The 15,746-nt window shown below is 37.7% G+C and overlaps 1 protein-coding gene across 2 annotated transcripts in view; it reads left to right on the plus strand.

Annotated features, from left to right (window-relative positions):
- PLXND1 (plexin D1) overlaps positions 1-10,711 on the plus strand; it is a 164,226-nt gene extending 153,515 nt beyond the window's left edge. For both annotated transcript variants that reach the window (XM_088134293.1, XM_088134295.1), the window contains exons 32-36: positions 24-187; positions 1,213-1,360; positions 3,119-3,259; positions 3,714-3,788; positions 8,284-10,711. In XM_088134293.1, coding sequence (XP_087990419.1) covers positions 24-187; positions 1,213-1,360; positions 3,119-3,259; positions 3,714-3,788; positions 8,284-8,400 — 645 coding nt within the window. In that variant the 3' untranslated portion in view covers positions 8,401-10,711. The remainder of the gene's footprint in view (positions 1-23; positions 188-1,212; positions 1,361-3,118; positions 3,260-3,713; positions 3,789-8,283) is intronic.
- The last annotated feature ends 5,035 nt before the right edge of the window (positions 10,712-15,746 follow it).

Genomic DNA, 15,746 nt, shown 5'->3' on the forward strand with positions numbered 1-15,746 from the left:
AGTTGAATATTTTCATTCTTCAGGGCACACTGCAAAAATTCCTGGATGACTTATTTAGAGCCATTCTGAGTATCCGAGATGACAAGCCACCTTTGGCAATTAAATATTTCTTTGATTTCTTGGAAGAGCAAGCAGAGAAACGGGGAATCTCTGACCCAGACACATTGCACATTTGGAAAACCAACAGGTTAGGAAAAGAATTTCCATCATATCTGCCTTACACATCCTGGTAATTTGAAATAATCATCATGTATATAAGTAATAGTATTATTATTAAGGGGATACAAAGAGAACTAAACATGTTGAAGGATATGAAGCTGAGAAGAAAATTGGGGGTCATAATTTTAAATAGCAAACATAAGACATACAGTATTCATTTTATACTATACACCATCTGAGAAGCAAAAGAAGAAGATCAAAATAAACAAGAAACAAAATAAATTTTCTGTAATTTTAAATATGTCCACTCCTGAACAAGTGCCTTTGATTTTCATGGTAGTTTCTCAGGAGGGAGCACATATAGAAAATGAATGGGAAGAAAATGAGAAGGGAGCAGGAAGTCACTTCAGAACTGCAGCTCAAATGCCTTTCAAATTCACACAAGTCAAATTCCAAGTTCAGAAATGGATAAATATTATGAAATGTCCATATAAATTTATGAATTCCTAGTACTTAGAAAATAACTATAGACAAGCTTATTAAAGGTGAGAAAAGATCCTGTTGGCATATAGATTACCTGACTGAATTGGCAGCAATCAATATATGTTTTACAGTTTTTTACACATAGCTGCTGAAAGCCAGATAATATTAACCCTGAAGCTGATCAAGGGCAAATGCATTCATGTTATTCTGCAAATGGGGCAGCAGCACTTCCACAACTTAAAGGGCAAGTCTGTACAGGAATCCTGTGTCTGTCTTACTGTGCTGAAGCCATATATTTTATGGAACACTTAGGAGGCATTTTTGCACTATAGAAACAACTTCTATAGAAGTTGTACATTAACAAAAACAGAAAAGTTAGAATCAAAAATGGAAGAAAGACGTTTAGACAAAAAATACGATGGCCAAAGACCATTCCCACTAGACCATTTTCATCAACTCACAATCTTACTATTTTTAGATCCCACCACATAACGTGTTATTATTTAATTTATTTCATCCTGAAATGGAGAGATGTAACTATCTCTGTGAATTTTCTGCATACTTTTGTAGCCTACCTCTGAGATTTTGGGTCAACATTCTGAAGAACCCCCAATTTGTCTTTGATATTGACAAAACTGACCACATAGATGCCTGTCTTTCTGTAATAGCCCAGGCCTTCATTGATGCCTGTTCCATCTCTGACCTGCAGTTGGGCAAGGTACGTAATAGCCATAAGGTTATTTTCATTTGCTGTTCCACTCAACAATATCTTAGATTGTCTTGCAAGTAGCATCAGTGTGGCAAAGAATATTAGGGGAGAGGGGAGGAAATTTAATGTCCCTATTAGGAAAATGAGAGCCAAAATTGAAAATTTAATTATGTGTGAGCTGATACATACATTTAATTCTATTTCATCATTATTTAATGTGATTGTTGCAGATGTGTCATTTATGTCATGAACAATAATAATCAAATACAAGTCAGTCAGATTATTAACCACCTGAAAGTTTTGAATGACCTCTGCTACCACCTACAGTAGTTAACCAGCTGGGCTGAGAGAAAGCAGTCACCATCTAAAGTTACCCCTGTTCAGTACCCATGGTCTTTTGTAAGGTAAAAAAAAAAATAATGGAGTCACATTGTCACAGACAGCCCAAAATTGCAAGTCCTATCTCCCTGAATTATGACCTTGAGCAGCTTCATGAATGAGAGAAGCACACCAGTGCTCAGGACAGAAAACTGCAAAGTAGATTAACTTTTTTCTGCCTCTTGTCAGTCTTCAGTGAGTTTCTGGGTGTAAGAGATTTCTGGCCTTTGAGAGAGTTTGCAAATCAACTGCTTAGTAAGACATCTCATTTAGATATTCATTTTCTAGTTTTCAGATACTTTTTGATGCACGTCCAGAATTGTGAGGCTCAGATGCATATATATTAGAACTATTAAGGTCATAGCAGTAGGGAGTGCACAACCTATTTCCAACAATGGGGAGATGGACAAGCTGGTACTTAGGACTATCTCTCCTTGCTACAACTATAGACTTCTGTTTGCTGGGTGAGCATTCTTTTTGGTTTTTAATCTATGAAGTTAACGCCAGACTGGTTTGTGGAAAGACCAATCCTATTTTCAGTTTAATTGTCAAGGGACACCATAATATAATATGCATTACTGAAACGTGGTTAGGCTGGAGGAGTACAGCATCACTCTAGGTTAGAAGGATGAGAAGATGGTATGGTCCTAGACTGTTTCTCTTATTAGGTATCTTGCCTATCCTACAATTTGAATTTCTCCACGTGCTTATTACAGCTTTCTTATGTATTGGCTTCCAAGGTAATCTGACACCAGGAAGCCTACAATAATTTATGGATCCCAAGGAAACCTAATGCTGATTGATGCCCCTTTGAGTGCTACAGAGATTAATTATAACAAAAACCTGTTTTGCATTGTTATTGAAGTGAATCGGAGAATTTAATATACTTCCTTTATGGATTTTGTTGATGGCTATAATTTAGTCCTTTAATTTTCTATAGATATAAATATAGATAAAGGTAAGTGTGTATTATGTATAAAGTTACAGCATAGGACCAAGTGACTAATATTTTAAAAAACAATACTCTGCTAAGAAATTTAGCACTCTCCTGGAATAATGCTAGATTATCTTTAAATATTCCTTTGTGAATACTGGTGTATATACTATTCTAATTAATTCTATTTATCACATGCTGTAATATGCATATGATCATATGTTGGGAAGCTAACTCAACATTTAGACCAACCCCTGCTCATTTCAACACAGTGGTGTTTTGAACTTGCCATTGCATACATTTATATTTCATCAGGCAAAGGGCATATAATTAACTGTAAGAACTACTGTATCTTTGCTTTTGGGTTTCAATTTTTCTTTCTTTTTTTTTTTAAAGAAAAAACAATAATTAATCATTGAAAATATAATGGACTCCCTCTGGATTTTGTTCTCTAGGATTCACCTACTAATAAATTATTATATGCTAAGGAGATTCCTGAATATAGAAAAATTGTACAGAGGTATTACAAACAGATCCATGACATGCCACCTCTTAGCGAACAGGAAATGAATGCACATCTAGCAGAGGAGTCCAGGGTAAGAAATCACCTTTTCTATAATGTATCAGTTTCAGATTTGTCTCCTATGACAATTTCTCCAAATGTTTACATGAGTACTTTTAATCCCATGCAAATTATAGAATATTGATTTCATATCTAAGTAAAAGCAGTTTTTATATTCTAGCCAAACAATGTAAAAGAGTGTTATTTAAATATTATCAGGAATCAAACTAAAATTTGCTTGAGTATAAATCAGTGATTTACCTTGGCCCCAATGCATTTTCATTTTTTTCCTGCATAACTCATAAGTCATGTATGTCACATATTAATTAGCTGACTTTGAAAACAACCAAAGTTCAAATACGCTGATGCAGCACAGAACACCATCGAATCCAAGTACAATTTTAACACAATTGATTCCTGTCAAAAAGAATGGATATGATTTGGTGAAAATTGAATAATGTTCTTTGTTTGCTTTATTCTTCATGAAGAAATATCGGAATGAGTTTAACACCAATGTTGCCATGACAGAGATTTATAAATATGCCAAGAGATACCGCAGTCAGGTGAGTTGTTTCCTTGATCTGATTGGCAGAGGTTGTTTCATCCTTCAGTTCAGATTTATGTAAGCTTGTATCAGCAAAGGTTGTGTGTAACCATGTTTGTATAAATAGCGAAATACAGTGCTTTGACATATATCGTGCTTAACTGCCATATCAAAACCTGAATTTGCATGGAATGCTATTGTTTTAGAGAATTAATAATTTATTGATGTTATTATATCATAGCTGTAGACCTAAAAGTATGAATCCAGACATGAATGAGCAACCCGCAGTTCATGAGCTGTTTGCTCTCTTCAAACTTTTTGCATCCTTCAGAATCCCCACTTCATTGGCCATTGCAATTCAGTGACAAACCCACTATCAGATAACAGTAACAAACCATTTGGAAGCATCTCTAGTTATTTGAAAGGATTAGAATTAGGTTTTAAAAAATGACAAATATTAAGGATGGCATATTTTTAAGACATATGGATAAATCTCATATGAAGATTAACTTTAGAAATATTTTTAATTCAATTTGCTTTCCATTGCACATTTTTATCTTCTTACAGTTCACTTGTTGGCAAAATATGTGCTTCTTAAAAGCATACTGTATACATAAGAATGTACATAGAGAGGGTTCAAACATTTAATTTTAAATAAAAGAGTTGGCAGTGATGGCAAAAATATATGTATGTATGTCTGCTAAACTTTTAGAGCTCTTTCTCTACAGCTCTTAGAACAATTTCATTTTATTTCTTCATGTAATTAATTTCTCAGATATTAACTTATTGATTTTCCTCCTTTGGTCTTGCCTACTTTATCTTTTAGTTGCCCATATAGTCCCAGATGCATGCTTTTTTTATTTATTTAGCCTTTGGCCAACCAATGACACTAAATATTACCCTGAGCCCGAATTGTTGTCTTCCATGATCCAGCTGTACAGTCAGTAGATTTGAAAATTGCTAATAACTCAGACTGTTTAATACTTCTAATAATTAGATCCATTAAGATAGTAAAATGTTAGCTCTAGAGCAAAATAGGCCACAAAATGCAGATCTTGCATAGACTACCAGTTCCAGGGATGATGATGTCATTTCAGTAAAAAAAAGAAGCTTCACATCATTAAATACTTCTTAGCTTCTTTTCATATAAACACATCCAACATTCTCTCCCCTTCCACACACACACACACACACGCAATTGCTGCATCTCAGACTTTTACAGAAAATCTTTAAAAATACCATGAAAACTATATGCGCAAACTGAAAAACACAGAATGGATTTCATGTTATTTTTATTACCTGAAAAGGTAACACCTGTTAAGTGGTGCATCTGAAAAATATCACTCATAATTTTAGAGCATTGGTATCTAAGCCCAGCTGTTCTTACATTCTGTGTATAAAAACGCATTTTTGTACCAGGGTCAGGAACACAGTTGGGCAGCTTGTAATTTCTGAGTTGTTGCAGTGCATGACTTGGCCATAAGAATGAAAAAATTCTCATTGTGCTGCACTAACGGCACTTCCCTGCACAGCTCTCCTTAGACATAAGTCCAGTGGGACTTACTCCTGTGTAAGTACAGTGCAAACTTCAGCCTTAAGAAGTCAAATGTACCTCATTTGGCAGCCCTTCTTTCTATGGCTTAATAGAATATATCCAAGGTTTATTAAATTATAGTTTCTATTAGAGATAAATGAGGAAAGCACACATTAAAGTTTAACAACCGTACAGCCTTTCCAATCAGTATCAAGCCATATTTTATAATCTTATGTCCTAGTAAACCAGCAGAACATCATTTGCAAAGAGTGTCTCCAGACAAACCTGACTAAAACCATTGCTTTTCTACCATGAGCTAAGACCAAAAATATAACTGACCATCCAGCCTAAGAGAGTCTATTGGCTTTGTGCAGTGCGCATCTCCCTATTTTCCATTCACAAAGAGGGGCACAACATAGCCGTGTCTGCAGACTTGTCCCTTTGCTTTTCCCACACTTGTGGCCATCCAGCTACTTTTTGTTCAGCATTACAAAGCAGCCTGAGGGCCCTTCCGTACCACGACCAGTTTTACTCCCCAGCTATAGAAACAGTTTGAAGCTGGTCTGCGCTTCTGCTTACTGCAGCCCACCTCAAAGCCACAATGCTCCCTTCAACTGGTCAGATACAGGAAACAGCCCCAAAGCAGCCTCCAGCTCCATCACCGCTGCTCATTTGGTAACCACCATATCGAGAGCAGAGGCAGGTGACAGGTTTCCACAGCACCTTCGCGCATCCAGTACAAGGTGGTGCTGCTCAGTGAAAACCAAATATTTATTGTCTTTATCTATTTATAGCAAATTTATAGCAAATTTATATAGCTGCCCATCTCACAGGACATGACTCTGTCATGTAACCATAGTGACAATTAAAACAGTATAACCATCAATAAAACCCTAAAGTACAAATAAAAGTGAAAACAGAGAAGCCAAGATTGTGGGAGAATATCAATCAATTCACATAATGCAACCACCTCACAGGGAAGTAGGAGTTTTTCCTGTGGGAAAACAGCCCGCCCCCATGCTCGCTGAAGTTTCACCATCTCAAGCAGGAAACCAGAACGTGAAGTGACACTAAAAAGGCTTAGCTGCCCAAGGAGGAAGAGGGCGTGGGATCCCTGAGACACAGGGTCGATCCAGGGGTGATGTCAGGGCCTTTTGTGGAAGTGCCCTTGCTTCCAAGGAAGCATGTATAAAAATAAGCTCTATTCTGTGCCAATGCTAATGCTAAAGCTAGCCATGCATTTTCAAGGAGCAAAAATGGGAAGCCAAGCAGCGTGGCCATGCCACTGAAGGTCTGGTTCCTGGTGGATAGTATATCTGCAAAAAAGGAAGATGTTTGCCACTGTTATTCCTCAGTCAAGCAGTATTTCTGAATGCCTTTTCTGTCCTAGAATATAAATCAAAAAAGCTTGTAATTCTTCACAGCCAGAGCAATTATTCTTTATAATTAAAGGGGCAAGCGGCTATACTACGCAATAGTGATTTTCTATCATAATCTTTCTTCTCCTGATGTTGCTGCTTTATTGTAACAGGCTATGAGAATAACCTTGGGAGACAAGAGGAACAGCCGCAGCCAGGGCAATGGTCAGACAAGAGGTTTTAGTTTCCTGTCTGGACTACCTCAAAGGGCTGACATTTATCTTGCAATACAAGCTAGTGTTGCAGCTAAACTTGCTTCTGGGTAAAAATAATTCACATTTGAGCTATAAGACCCATAAGACTCCCATTGGGGGGAGATGGGCTTGGAGAAATTTAATAAATAAATAAATAAATAAGTCCCTGAGAATGCCTGACTTCTAATCTAGTCAATTTCACAAGCACATTAGACAATCCAAACTAGTCAGTTTCACAATCTTGATTTTTCTGTGCTTGACTCTAAAATCCATGAGTAACACAAAGCCTCAATGCCCTCCACCAAATTCAGGACATAAAGTAGCTCCTTTGTTCCCTCCCTCCCCATATTTTATTTTGTTGGATTAGAATTATAAAAGAAGGAGGGAGCATAGTGGATTCCCCTGATTAGGTAGCTAATTATCTTGTCAGGAGGAGAAGGATGAAGTTGTTCATTCCAGAAGAGAAAGAAATGTGATGAATAGTTCATTCTGGATTGGTTGAAACTATGGCAGACAATGGTGGAACAAATGAGTCGCCTTAGATGATTCAAATTGCTGTATGTACAGAAAATACTTAAAATGCAAAATAGAGAATAAAATAAAATGCAAGAAAAAGCAAATCACAAGAAAGAAGGCAAAAGCAACTGAGAGAACTTGCCCTGAGGGACATAAAGTCACTTGTAAACCAGAAATGCAAGTCAAATTGCAGAGTGTGGACACTTATTCCAATAGATCATTCACCTTTGCCAAGGACAATACCTCTTTTTTTTTTCTCTTATCCACAGTGGTGAAGACATTGCAAGATATTCTGTTATTCCCTCCTTAAATAGTTTACCTGCATTAAAAAAGAGGAAGAAGCAATGCAATGATGGAGGATGGTTATCTGGAACATCTGTTCTGGAAGCATCAAGTTTATTTCTCAAAAACTGAGTGTTAACAAAAACATGCAACATTCATCCCCACAGACCACTGCTTCCGAAATTTGGCAATTTCCAGCTATCCGGACTTCAGTTCTCAGAATTCTCAGTAATGGCTACGGTTGCTGGAGACTTCTGAGAGTTAGACTACATATCTGGAAGTTGCCACAGTGGAAAAATACTAGTATAGATCATCATTATAGTAATAAGGAGATGCAACAATCAGCGATGGAGAAGAGGGTTACTAAAAGTTGGGTGGAAATCAATTAGCTTAAACAGGTAGATGATTTAAGAACGACATAAATTGAATGACATAAACTGAGTGGACCTAAAGCAAGCTTCAGTCTTGTAACACTTTCCTGGAGACAAAGTCATGAGTAATCATGCAAAAGACTGCACTGTCTGAATAGAAAAATCTCAGGTTTGTTTGTTTATTTCCTTGTTTCCTCAGATAGTGAATGCGTTGGACTCCAATTCTACAACAAGACGCACTCAGCTGCAGCACAAATTTGAGCAAGTGATTGCACTTATGGAAGACAATATTTACGAATGCTGCAGTGAAGCATAGGAGTCAGCCTGAACTTTCTTCCCGTGTTTAGAAGTGACCTTCTCTACAGTGCACTGTCTTTTATGAAACACCCTTTCTAAGTCATTGTTTGTCAATGTGTACCCCATTGTATGTATATGATGATTAAGAAACCAACTTGATAGTAGATTTGGCCCATCTTAAACTATCTGGTGAATTGAGAGGTGTCCACTAAACAGCTTGAAATTTGCTATAGGATCTGCACTGCATGGCTCCCATAATTTATTTGATCTCCTGCTCTTCTTCAAAGTGGCCGTCTTTTACTTCATTCGTTTTCCCAGAGAGAATCTTTGTGAACCAAAGATCAGGATATGGAGATAATGCTAAGATTGTTGAGAGAAAAGCAGCAACATCTCAGGGAATAATGAATGAAGACTTCAAAAGGCTCTCAGAGCCACAGTGGAATTCTCTCTAAACAGTGCCCCTCTTCCTTCTGTGTACTTTAAATATCAGGGAATCCATTTACTGTACACAGTTTGCTGCATTAGATGTATTTTGTGCCTTTTATTTTTGTACTATATGTGTAAACATAGCCACACCATCATCCAACATTGGAAAGGGGTGGGGATTTCATAGGCTAGACAATGCAGTGGCTTCCTAAATAGACATGGCATGTGAAAGCACTTTATCTCACCACAGAAATGGCTGTTACCTTGCTGGAGGGATCATTGTTGTGTAGCAAACAGTGTCAGGAAACAACCAATCAGTGCAGCTGTTCCCACTTCTCCAAGCTTCCCAGATATTCACGTAGACTGAATTGCACTTGGCAAATCCTCCTCTGACTGCCTTCCGACTGCTTGAGGAATACTTTTCCACAGAAGGAAAAAGATATGTTTTCTGCAGGGTCAAAGGGATGTGCTTTCTCCCCTTATTCTGCCCCTGTTAGTTCAAAGGGTATATATGGGGCTGAACTCTCAGCTCAGCTTAAACCCAAAGTTAATACAGTTGGCTTAAGGCAAGGCCACTGCTAGTTTTCACTAAAATAAAAATAATGGTGTCTATTTCTGTTCCAGTTTCTACCTGAAGGGAACTTCTATTTTGTGCTGTATCTTGTACTAGCCAGCATCATTACAAAGTATCATGTATCCCTAAACATAATGCCTGAAATGTTCCCTTTATCCTTACAGTGTCCTCTCTGTTGTGAAGGAGAGAATATCACGAGTCCTCTCGTGATACTCTCGGAATTCCCCTTTGGTACCTTAGGTAGTTGCCTTCAGGCAATGGCTGTTTTGTAGAAGAAAATGAAAACTCATCATAAATGCTGACGCCAGCTCACGCCCTTGACAATGCCAAGCTCACGAACTGCCAAATAATGCTCAAGCATACCACACTACCTCACCAAAAACAAGGTCTAAAGGGGAGTTGCCACCATTTTGAGGCTGAGTTGATTATGGGGTGGGAATGGAGTTCCAGTTTTTTAATCAAAATCTTCTTGTTGACAGTTACCTTACTTCAGATATAACTTTCAGAAATGCCTAGGGTTAGTAGATTATTTGAGGAACTGATACGTCACGATGGATTTTATATATCACTATATTGAGAATACAGATTTTATCCGGTGCAAAAATAAAGAGGAATATACCAGACCTGAAAAACAGAACTTCAAAAAGCTATACTCAGTGAAGAAATGTACATGTATTTGCTGAGAGAGTGGTTGTGGAAGAGAAATTTAAGAATGTAGCTGGGCTACATTTAACTTGACAGAAGTTGTTTGTTTCCTTCAAAATTATTATTATTTTTAACTGTGAGGAGCTGCCCAGTTACACACATACTTATGGAGAACTCAGGAGTGTGGGGGGGAGGAGGGCGACCCTATTCTAGATTACCATGTCTGAAGAGCAGGGAAATGTAGAAGTAGGTTTGGCAAATACGCTAGTTTGGTCTGTGCAGGAAGCTGTAATTTTGGCATCAGCAACCTAGTTCCAACATAGAATTGCAAGAACAGAAAGCTCTTGGCTAGAATGATTGATCTTCCTTTTCCCCCACAAAGTTGGTCCTATCCTGGGTATGACTAGAGGTAGGTGTGAGTGTTCCAAGCCATGTGCTTGGTCCACAAGTGTGATGGCATATGCTTTCTTATTTAATCCTTTGTTCAAATATTTGCTACAGTCATTGAAAAGAAATAAGTTGTCTGCAAGATGGAAACTGGGGGGAGCCCAACTCTATTGTAATATATATTATAACTTTGTCAAGTTATTTGTGAGTGTTTTTCTCCTTTACCTGCTGTTTAATGGAAGTGGCAAAATCCTTCAGGAGCTGGGGGATATCTTTGTAATAAAACAAGTTGATCAAATTTGTGTGGTAGTGTATCCATTCAGCAACTTATCTTCCTTTTAGAGGAATTAAAATAAGTAGCACAAAGTTTGCCAGTCTGTAAAAGCCACTGAAATAGTGCAGCTAGGCAGAGTTCAGGCTTGTGGGATCTATTACTCTGAGATCCACAAAGCTGAACCAGGCACAAAAAACATAACAATTAAAAAAGGTCATTCTTTATGTGAGTTAATATTTGTAGGAATCCTGGCTTTCCTCCATTCATTCATTCATTCATTCATTCATTCATTCATTCATTCGGATAGTGCTCCAAATTCCTCCATTAGAATATTCTACTAAAAAATAGAGGACCTTCTTCTGCCAACATACGGAATAATTAACATAAATTAGGACTGGTTTTTTAAAAAACGATTATGTAGACAAATAATGAGTGGCTCTTTGCCTTTCAGACCATACATTTAGCATGGGCAAAAGCCTTTAACTTGCAACTTCACTTTGGAGAGATGAAACAGTAACACAAAATCGATAAGACTACATTATGTACTTTGGTTATAGTGCTATGGCTTTCATAGTTTTCCTGGTTTCTTTGGCAGGTGGTAGAGTTCTTTGTTGTTTTTAACTATGTTAGCCTTGTTTTACAATGATTTGGTAGTATTTTTCACTACAAAATGTTATGAAACTGTGTCACTGCTTTTTGGCAATTTGCAATGAAAGAGGGCTCTAGAGACTGCACAGGTTGCAGATCCCTGCCTTGAACAGTCTAATTAGCAAAAAGGCTCACTTGGCATTGCAGAGATGTTGGGGACAAACACCTGGAAAACTTGAATTCCTGATTTTAAAAAATCCTGGGGCTTTTACAAGATATGCTGATGCATTCATTTATGGTAAAGTTGAAAAACAATTCCATCCCAAGGGTGAATTAAACTTCAGATAAATAGCATCCAGCAATCCCCTTGTCATATACAGTATCTGCAGAGGAGTGTTTTTCTCTGATACCCTCTAAACATGTGAGCAGATGCCTACACAAGGGTCTTCCAGCTATATAGAAATAAATACCCCAGACAATTTTTTTTTGGTCAATGAATACTTCATGAAAGGAATGAAATACAGTTCATATGGAGTATACTGACATACTGTATAGTAGCGATATCAACATCCAAGGTACCTTAGAATATATTCCCTACTTACAAAAACCTACTAGAAGATAAAATTAGATCAGCACTCTGGTCATTACCAAGTCAGAAAGCTACAGGAACTGAAGCAATACCCACTGAAATATGGCAAGCAACAGAAGAAGAATCAGTAAAGGTTCTAACCAAGCTATGCCAGCAAATCTGGGGAGCAACACAGGGGCCAATAGATTGGAAGAGGTGAATCTACGTTCCAATACCAAAAAAAAGGAGGCTTAACAGAGTATGCAAACTATCATACAATATCCTTAATTTCACATGCTAGCAAAATAATGCTTAGGATCAAATGGGGTAACCATCAAAAAATACCATTTTAGAGTGGGAATTAGAAAACTTCTGTAAGTTAGAATGGAGGCATTATAACAGTTGCAAGAACCCAATTAAGCCCAGGAAATAAATCTATGATTAGATGATTTAGAACACTTTTTTAAAGAAATCTGCAGTAAATGAAACCTTTTATTTTCTTCCATCCTGCTAACTCAATGCACTATTAAAATGTGGTTTGTCATTTATCTACTCTATGTGGAGGCTCTATGGGAGTATAGCATCTTTTGGGAGTGCCCTATTGCTATTTGGACTTCAGACCATCAGATGTGAATATATACACTGTTCTTTGATCAACCAAGATCCAAAGGGGCACACTAAGATCACTTCTGCTTGATCTAGCACCTCCCAGGTTATTATGAGTAGCCGAGCTTGGGAACCATATGCCAAACCCAACAGCTGCAGAATGACAATATGTCCTGTGACTTTGCACTTTGTATTCTCAATATGATATGTTCCCTAGTGCAATCAATATTAATTAATAGCTGTCCAAAATGAAGAATGATCCAATCAATTTCTTGAGAATGGAATACCCATTTCCAGTCTTGTACAAATGCCTGATTCAGCCAGTCCATCAGAACATTAACATTCCCTATCAGAAAGTTGGCTCTGATTGATCTTGGCTGTACTGCTCAGGTTATCGTTGCACAGTGAGGTGCTTAAAATTATCCCACACTTGTCAATTTTAATCTGCTTTGGTTGAAATGTTCATTTTATCAGAATGGAGTAGATATGGATCATTTATAAAGGCTAATGTCTAGAACAGTGATTCTCAACCTTTTTGAAGCTGCCAGCCCCCTAAGGAGCAGAAAATTTTTCAACGCCACCCTTTGGGGAGGGGGGGGAGTTACTGAATTATAAAAGGCAAAAATTTTAAGTAATTTTTTTCAGTAGACTTACACACCAAATTTGTTTGATTTAACTCGATACTTTTGCCCTGGAAGGTAATTGCATTCCTTTTATTAAAATTAAAATGACTAATGCAAAAAAAATGAAGCGAACGAAAAGCAACTCAAGAAACACAGGTCAAATCAAACATTCATATTGAAAGGACGCTCAACGCACACACTGCGATTAATCGCGCGGGAAGACAGCTGATGCACGCGCTGCGATTAATCGCGGGGGAAAACACCTGACGCATGCGCTGTGCTGGTTGGGATCAGAGAAGAATCCTAGTGTCGAGTTCTTCAAGGTCATCCTACCTAGAATACAAATTCGTCTCACCATTCTTAAAAGTGCGTGAGGGCAGCCGTCGCATAAGTTTGTTTTATTGCTGGTACAAATGGTGTAAACCGGATAATCGATTTAATAAATTTTTGGGGGAGTTTTAAAATTAAGTTTGAATGCCAAAACATGCTCATTGCCCCTCTACCGCCCAAAACATGCCCACCGCCCCCCTACCACCCAAAACAAGTTCACCACCCCTCAGCATCCTCCCACCGCCCCCCGGGGGGCGGTACTGCCCCCATTGAGAACCAATGGTCTAGAAGTTTTAAGAAATATCCTCATTTAGGTTACAATAAGTCTCTAGAACATGCCTATCTGAAATGATAAATTTGGCAACAGGCATTGTCATTTAAATCACCAGATTAATGCATTGCATCCTATGCAGTTCTTGAATTACTGTGGCTCATCTTTGACTGCCATAGACCAGTCTTTTCAAAAATGGGAACTAAGTTGGGTGATGCAATTCACAGTGCTTTTGGTGACACAATGCACTATACTTTTAATAACAGTACACCATGTTGGCCAGTTAAATCATTCATACTAAAAGTGCTAATTGGGCTGATATTAACACGAACATTTTGTCTTCCTTTGCATCTGGTCATTCTAAGATAGAGCTTTGTAGAAACAGACAAATTGGTCAAATCAGCATACACATCTGCCAGTAATTGCTTGTGTGGATTTAGGTTTTCTGACTTCCGAACTCTGTCTTCATTTCTACACAAATGAACATGCTTGGATTGGGGCGTTTTGGAGGGTCAGGGGAGAGAAACACACAGATTCAACACAACAGGTCTGTATTGTTTTACCTCACTACAAGCCAATATTTTTACAATAGAAAGTACTAACAGGAAGCTAAAATTCTGAACAGGTCACATAGATTATCTTCAGTTGCTGTTTTACAATGGGATTGTCAAAGAAGACAATCTTCAGTCCAATTAAATCTGCATTAGTCAGGATACTGAGCCAGCTTGCAGTCAAAGAAAACAATTTCACTCATCTCTCGCCAGAGCTTATAAGGATGACAGTTGTATGGGGATGGTGACAGTTGTTGATTTCCATGATTTTCAGCAGATGAAGAGTCTCCATCATCTGATTCCAATTTGTACTTCTTCCAAAGGTGTGTCTTCTTTGTAGAAGGAAAACTTGTCATAACGCTCACTAAATGGCCTAATGCTATACATACCATCTTGGGTCTTGGATCTATAATGCTGCAGTCATCCGTGACAGGCTTGTATGTATTTTCCATCCCTAGCACCAAAGTAAAACTTAGAGAGTATATAGACCAAATGTTTTAAATTACTCAACTGCATATATGGATTTTTAATTAGCTGCTTAGAAATTAAAATGCAACTTAGTCTACTGGGATAAGTGAACACTACTCACCCATTGCTGCTTAAAAGATATGAACACGGTTGCCCTTGTACAATAACTCTTGATTGAATTTTGTTAATTAATTCCATGTTATTCTTTCTTTTGGACTGGAAGATTGCCATATACTTTCAGCCTAGTTGTATTTCACCCAATTGGCACATATCATTGTTCCAATTAACAAGGGCAAGGGAAGATTGAATGCATCACAGCTGGGGTCATGTTCAAATTTCAAATAAGCTTTTTGCAAGAATAAAAACAATCTAGGACAAAAAGGAAATAATTCATTTTGTATGGCAGCAGTCCACAGGTCTTATATCACTTCCCACATTAATTTTTCACTTTAGGTTACCTAATACTGGGTGCCGTTTTATTCAAATTTCTGGGCAATTAGATACCTAACTTGGTGGTAGAATATTCTTGGGAGTTCAAAAATTTGAGTTATATGCTATCTCTAGCATAAATCCATTCTGAATCCAGGGCCTACTTTCATAACTCTTCCCATTTATCTTGGTTGGTTTTGATGATGGCTTTCATTTAGGGATAACTGTACTTGAGTACTGTATTCAGTTCCAGGCACCACACTTTAAGAAGGATTCTGAGAATGTGGAACAAGTTCAGAGAAGGACAAGAGCATAATAGGGAACTAGAAATTAAGAGGGAAGCTGAAGGAACTGGGCATACTTAGCCTTGAGAAAAGCAGTCTTCAAAACCTTGAAAGGTTATCACCTAGACGGTCAAGCCTTTTCTCCATTATTCTGTGGTATAGGACATGGAATAATGGGTATAAGTTACAGCAAGGCTGATTCCAATTTAATCTTTTAAAAGAGCATTCACTAGAAGTGTTCAAGCAGAGACTAGATAACTCATTGTCATGGATGCTTTAATTTGGATTCCTGCACTAAGCAAGGTATTGAACTTAATAATGGTGTGAATCTCCTCTTCAGC

This window comes from Python bivittatus, unplaced genomic scaffold, assembly GCF_059951505.1.
Source record: "Python bivittatus isolate LINGU-HERP-01145 unplaced genomic scaffold, Pbiv_v1 ctg000080_np1212, whole genome shotgun sequence".
Lineage (NCBI taxonomy): Eukaryota > Metazoa > Chordata > Lepidosauria > Squamata > Pythonidae > Python > Python bivittatus.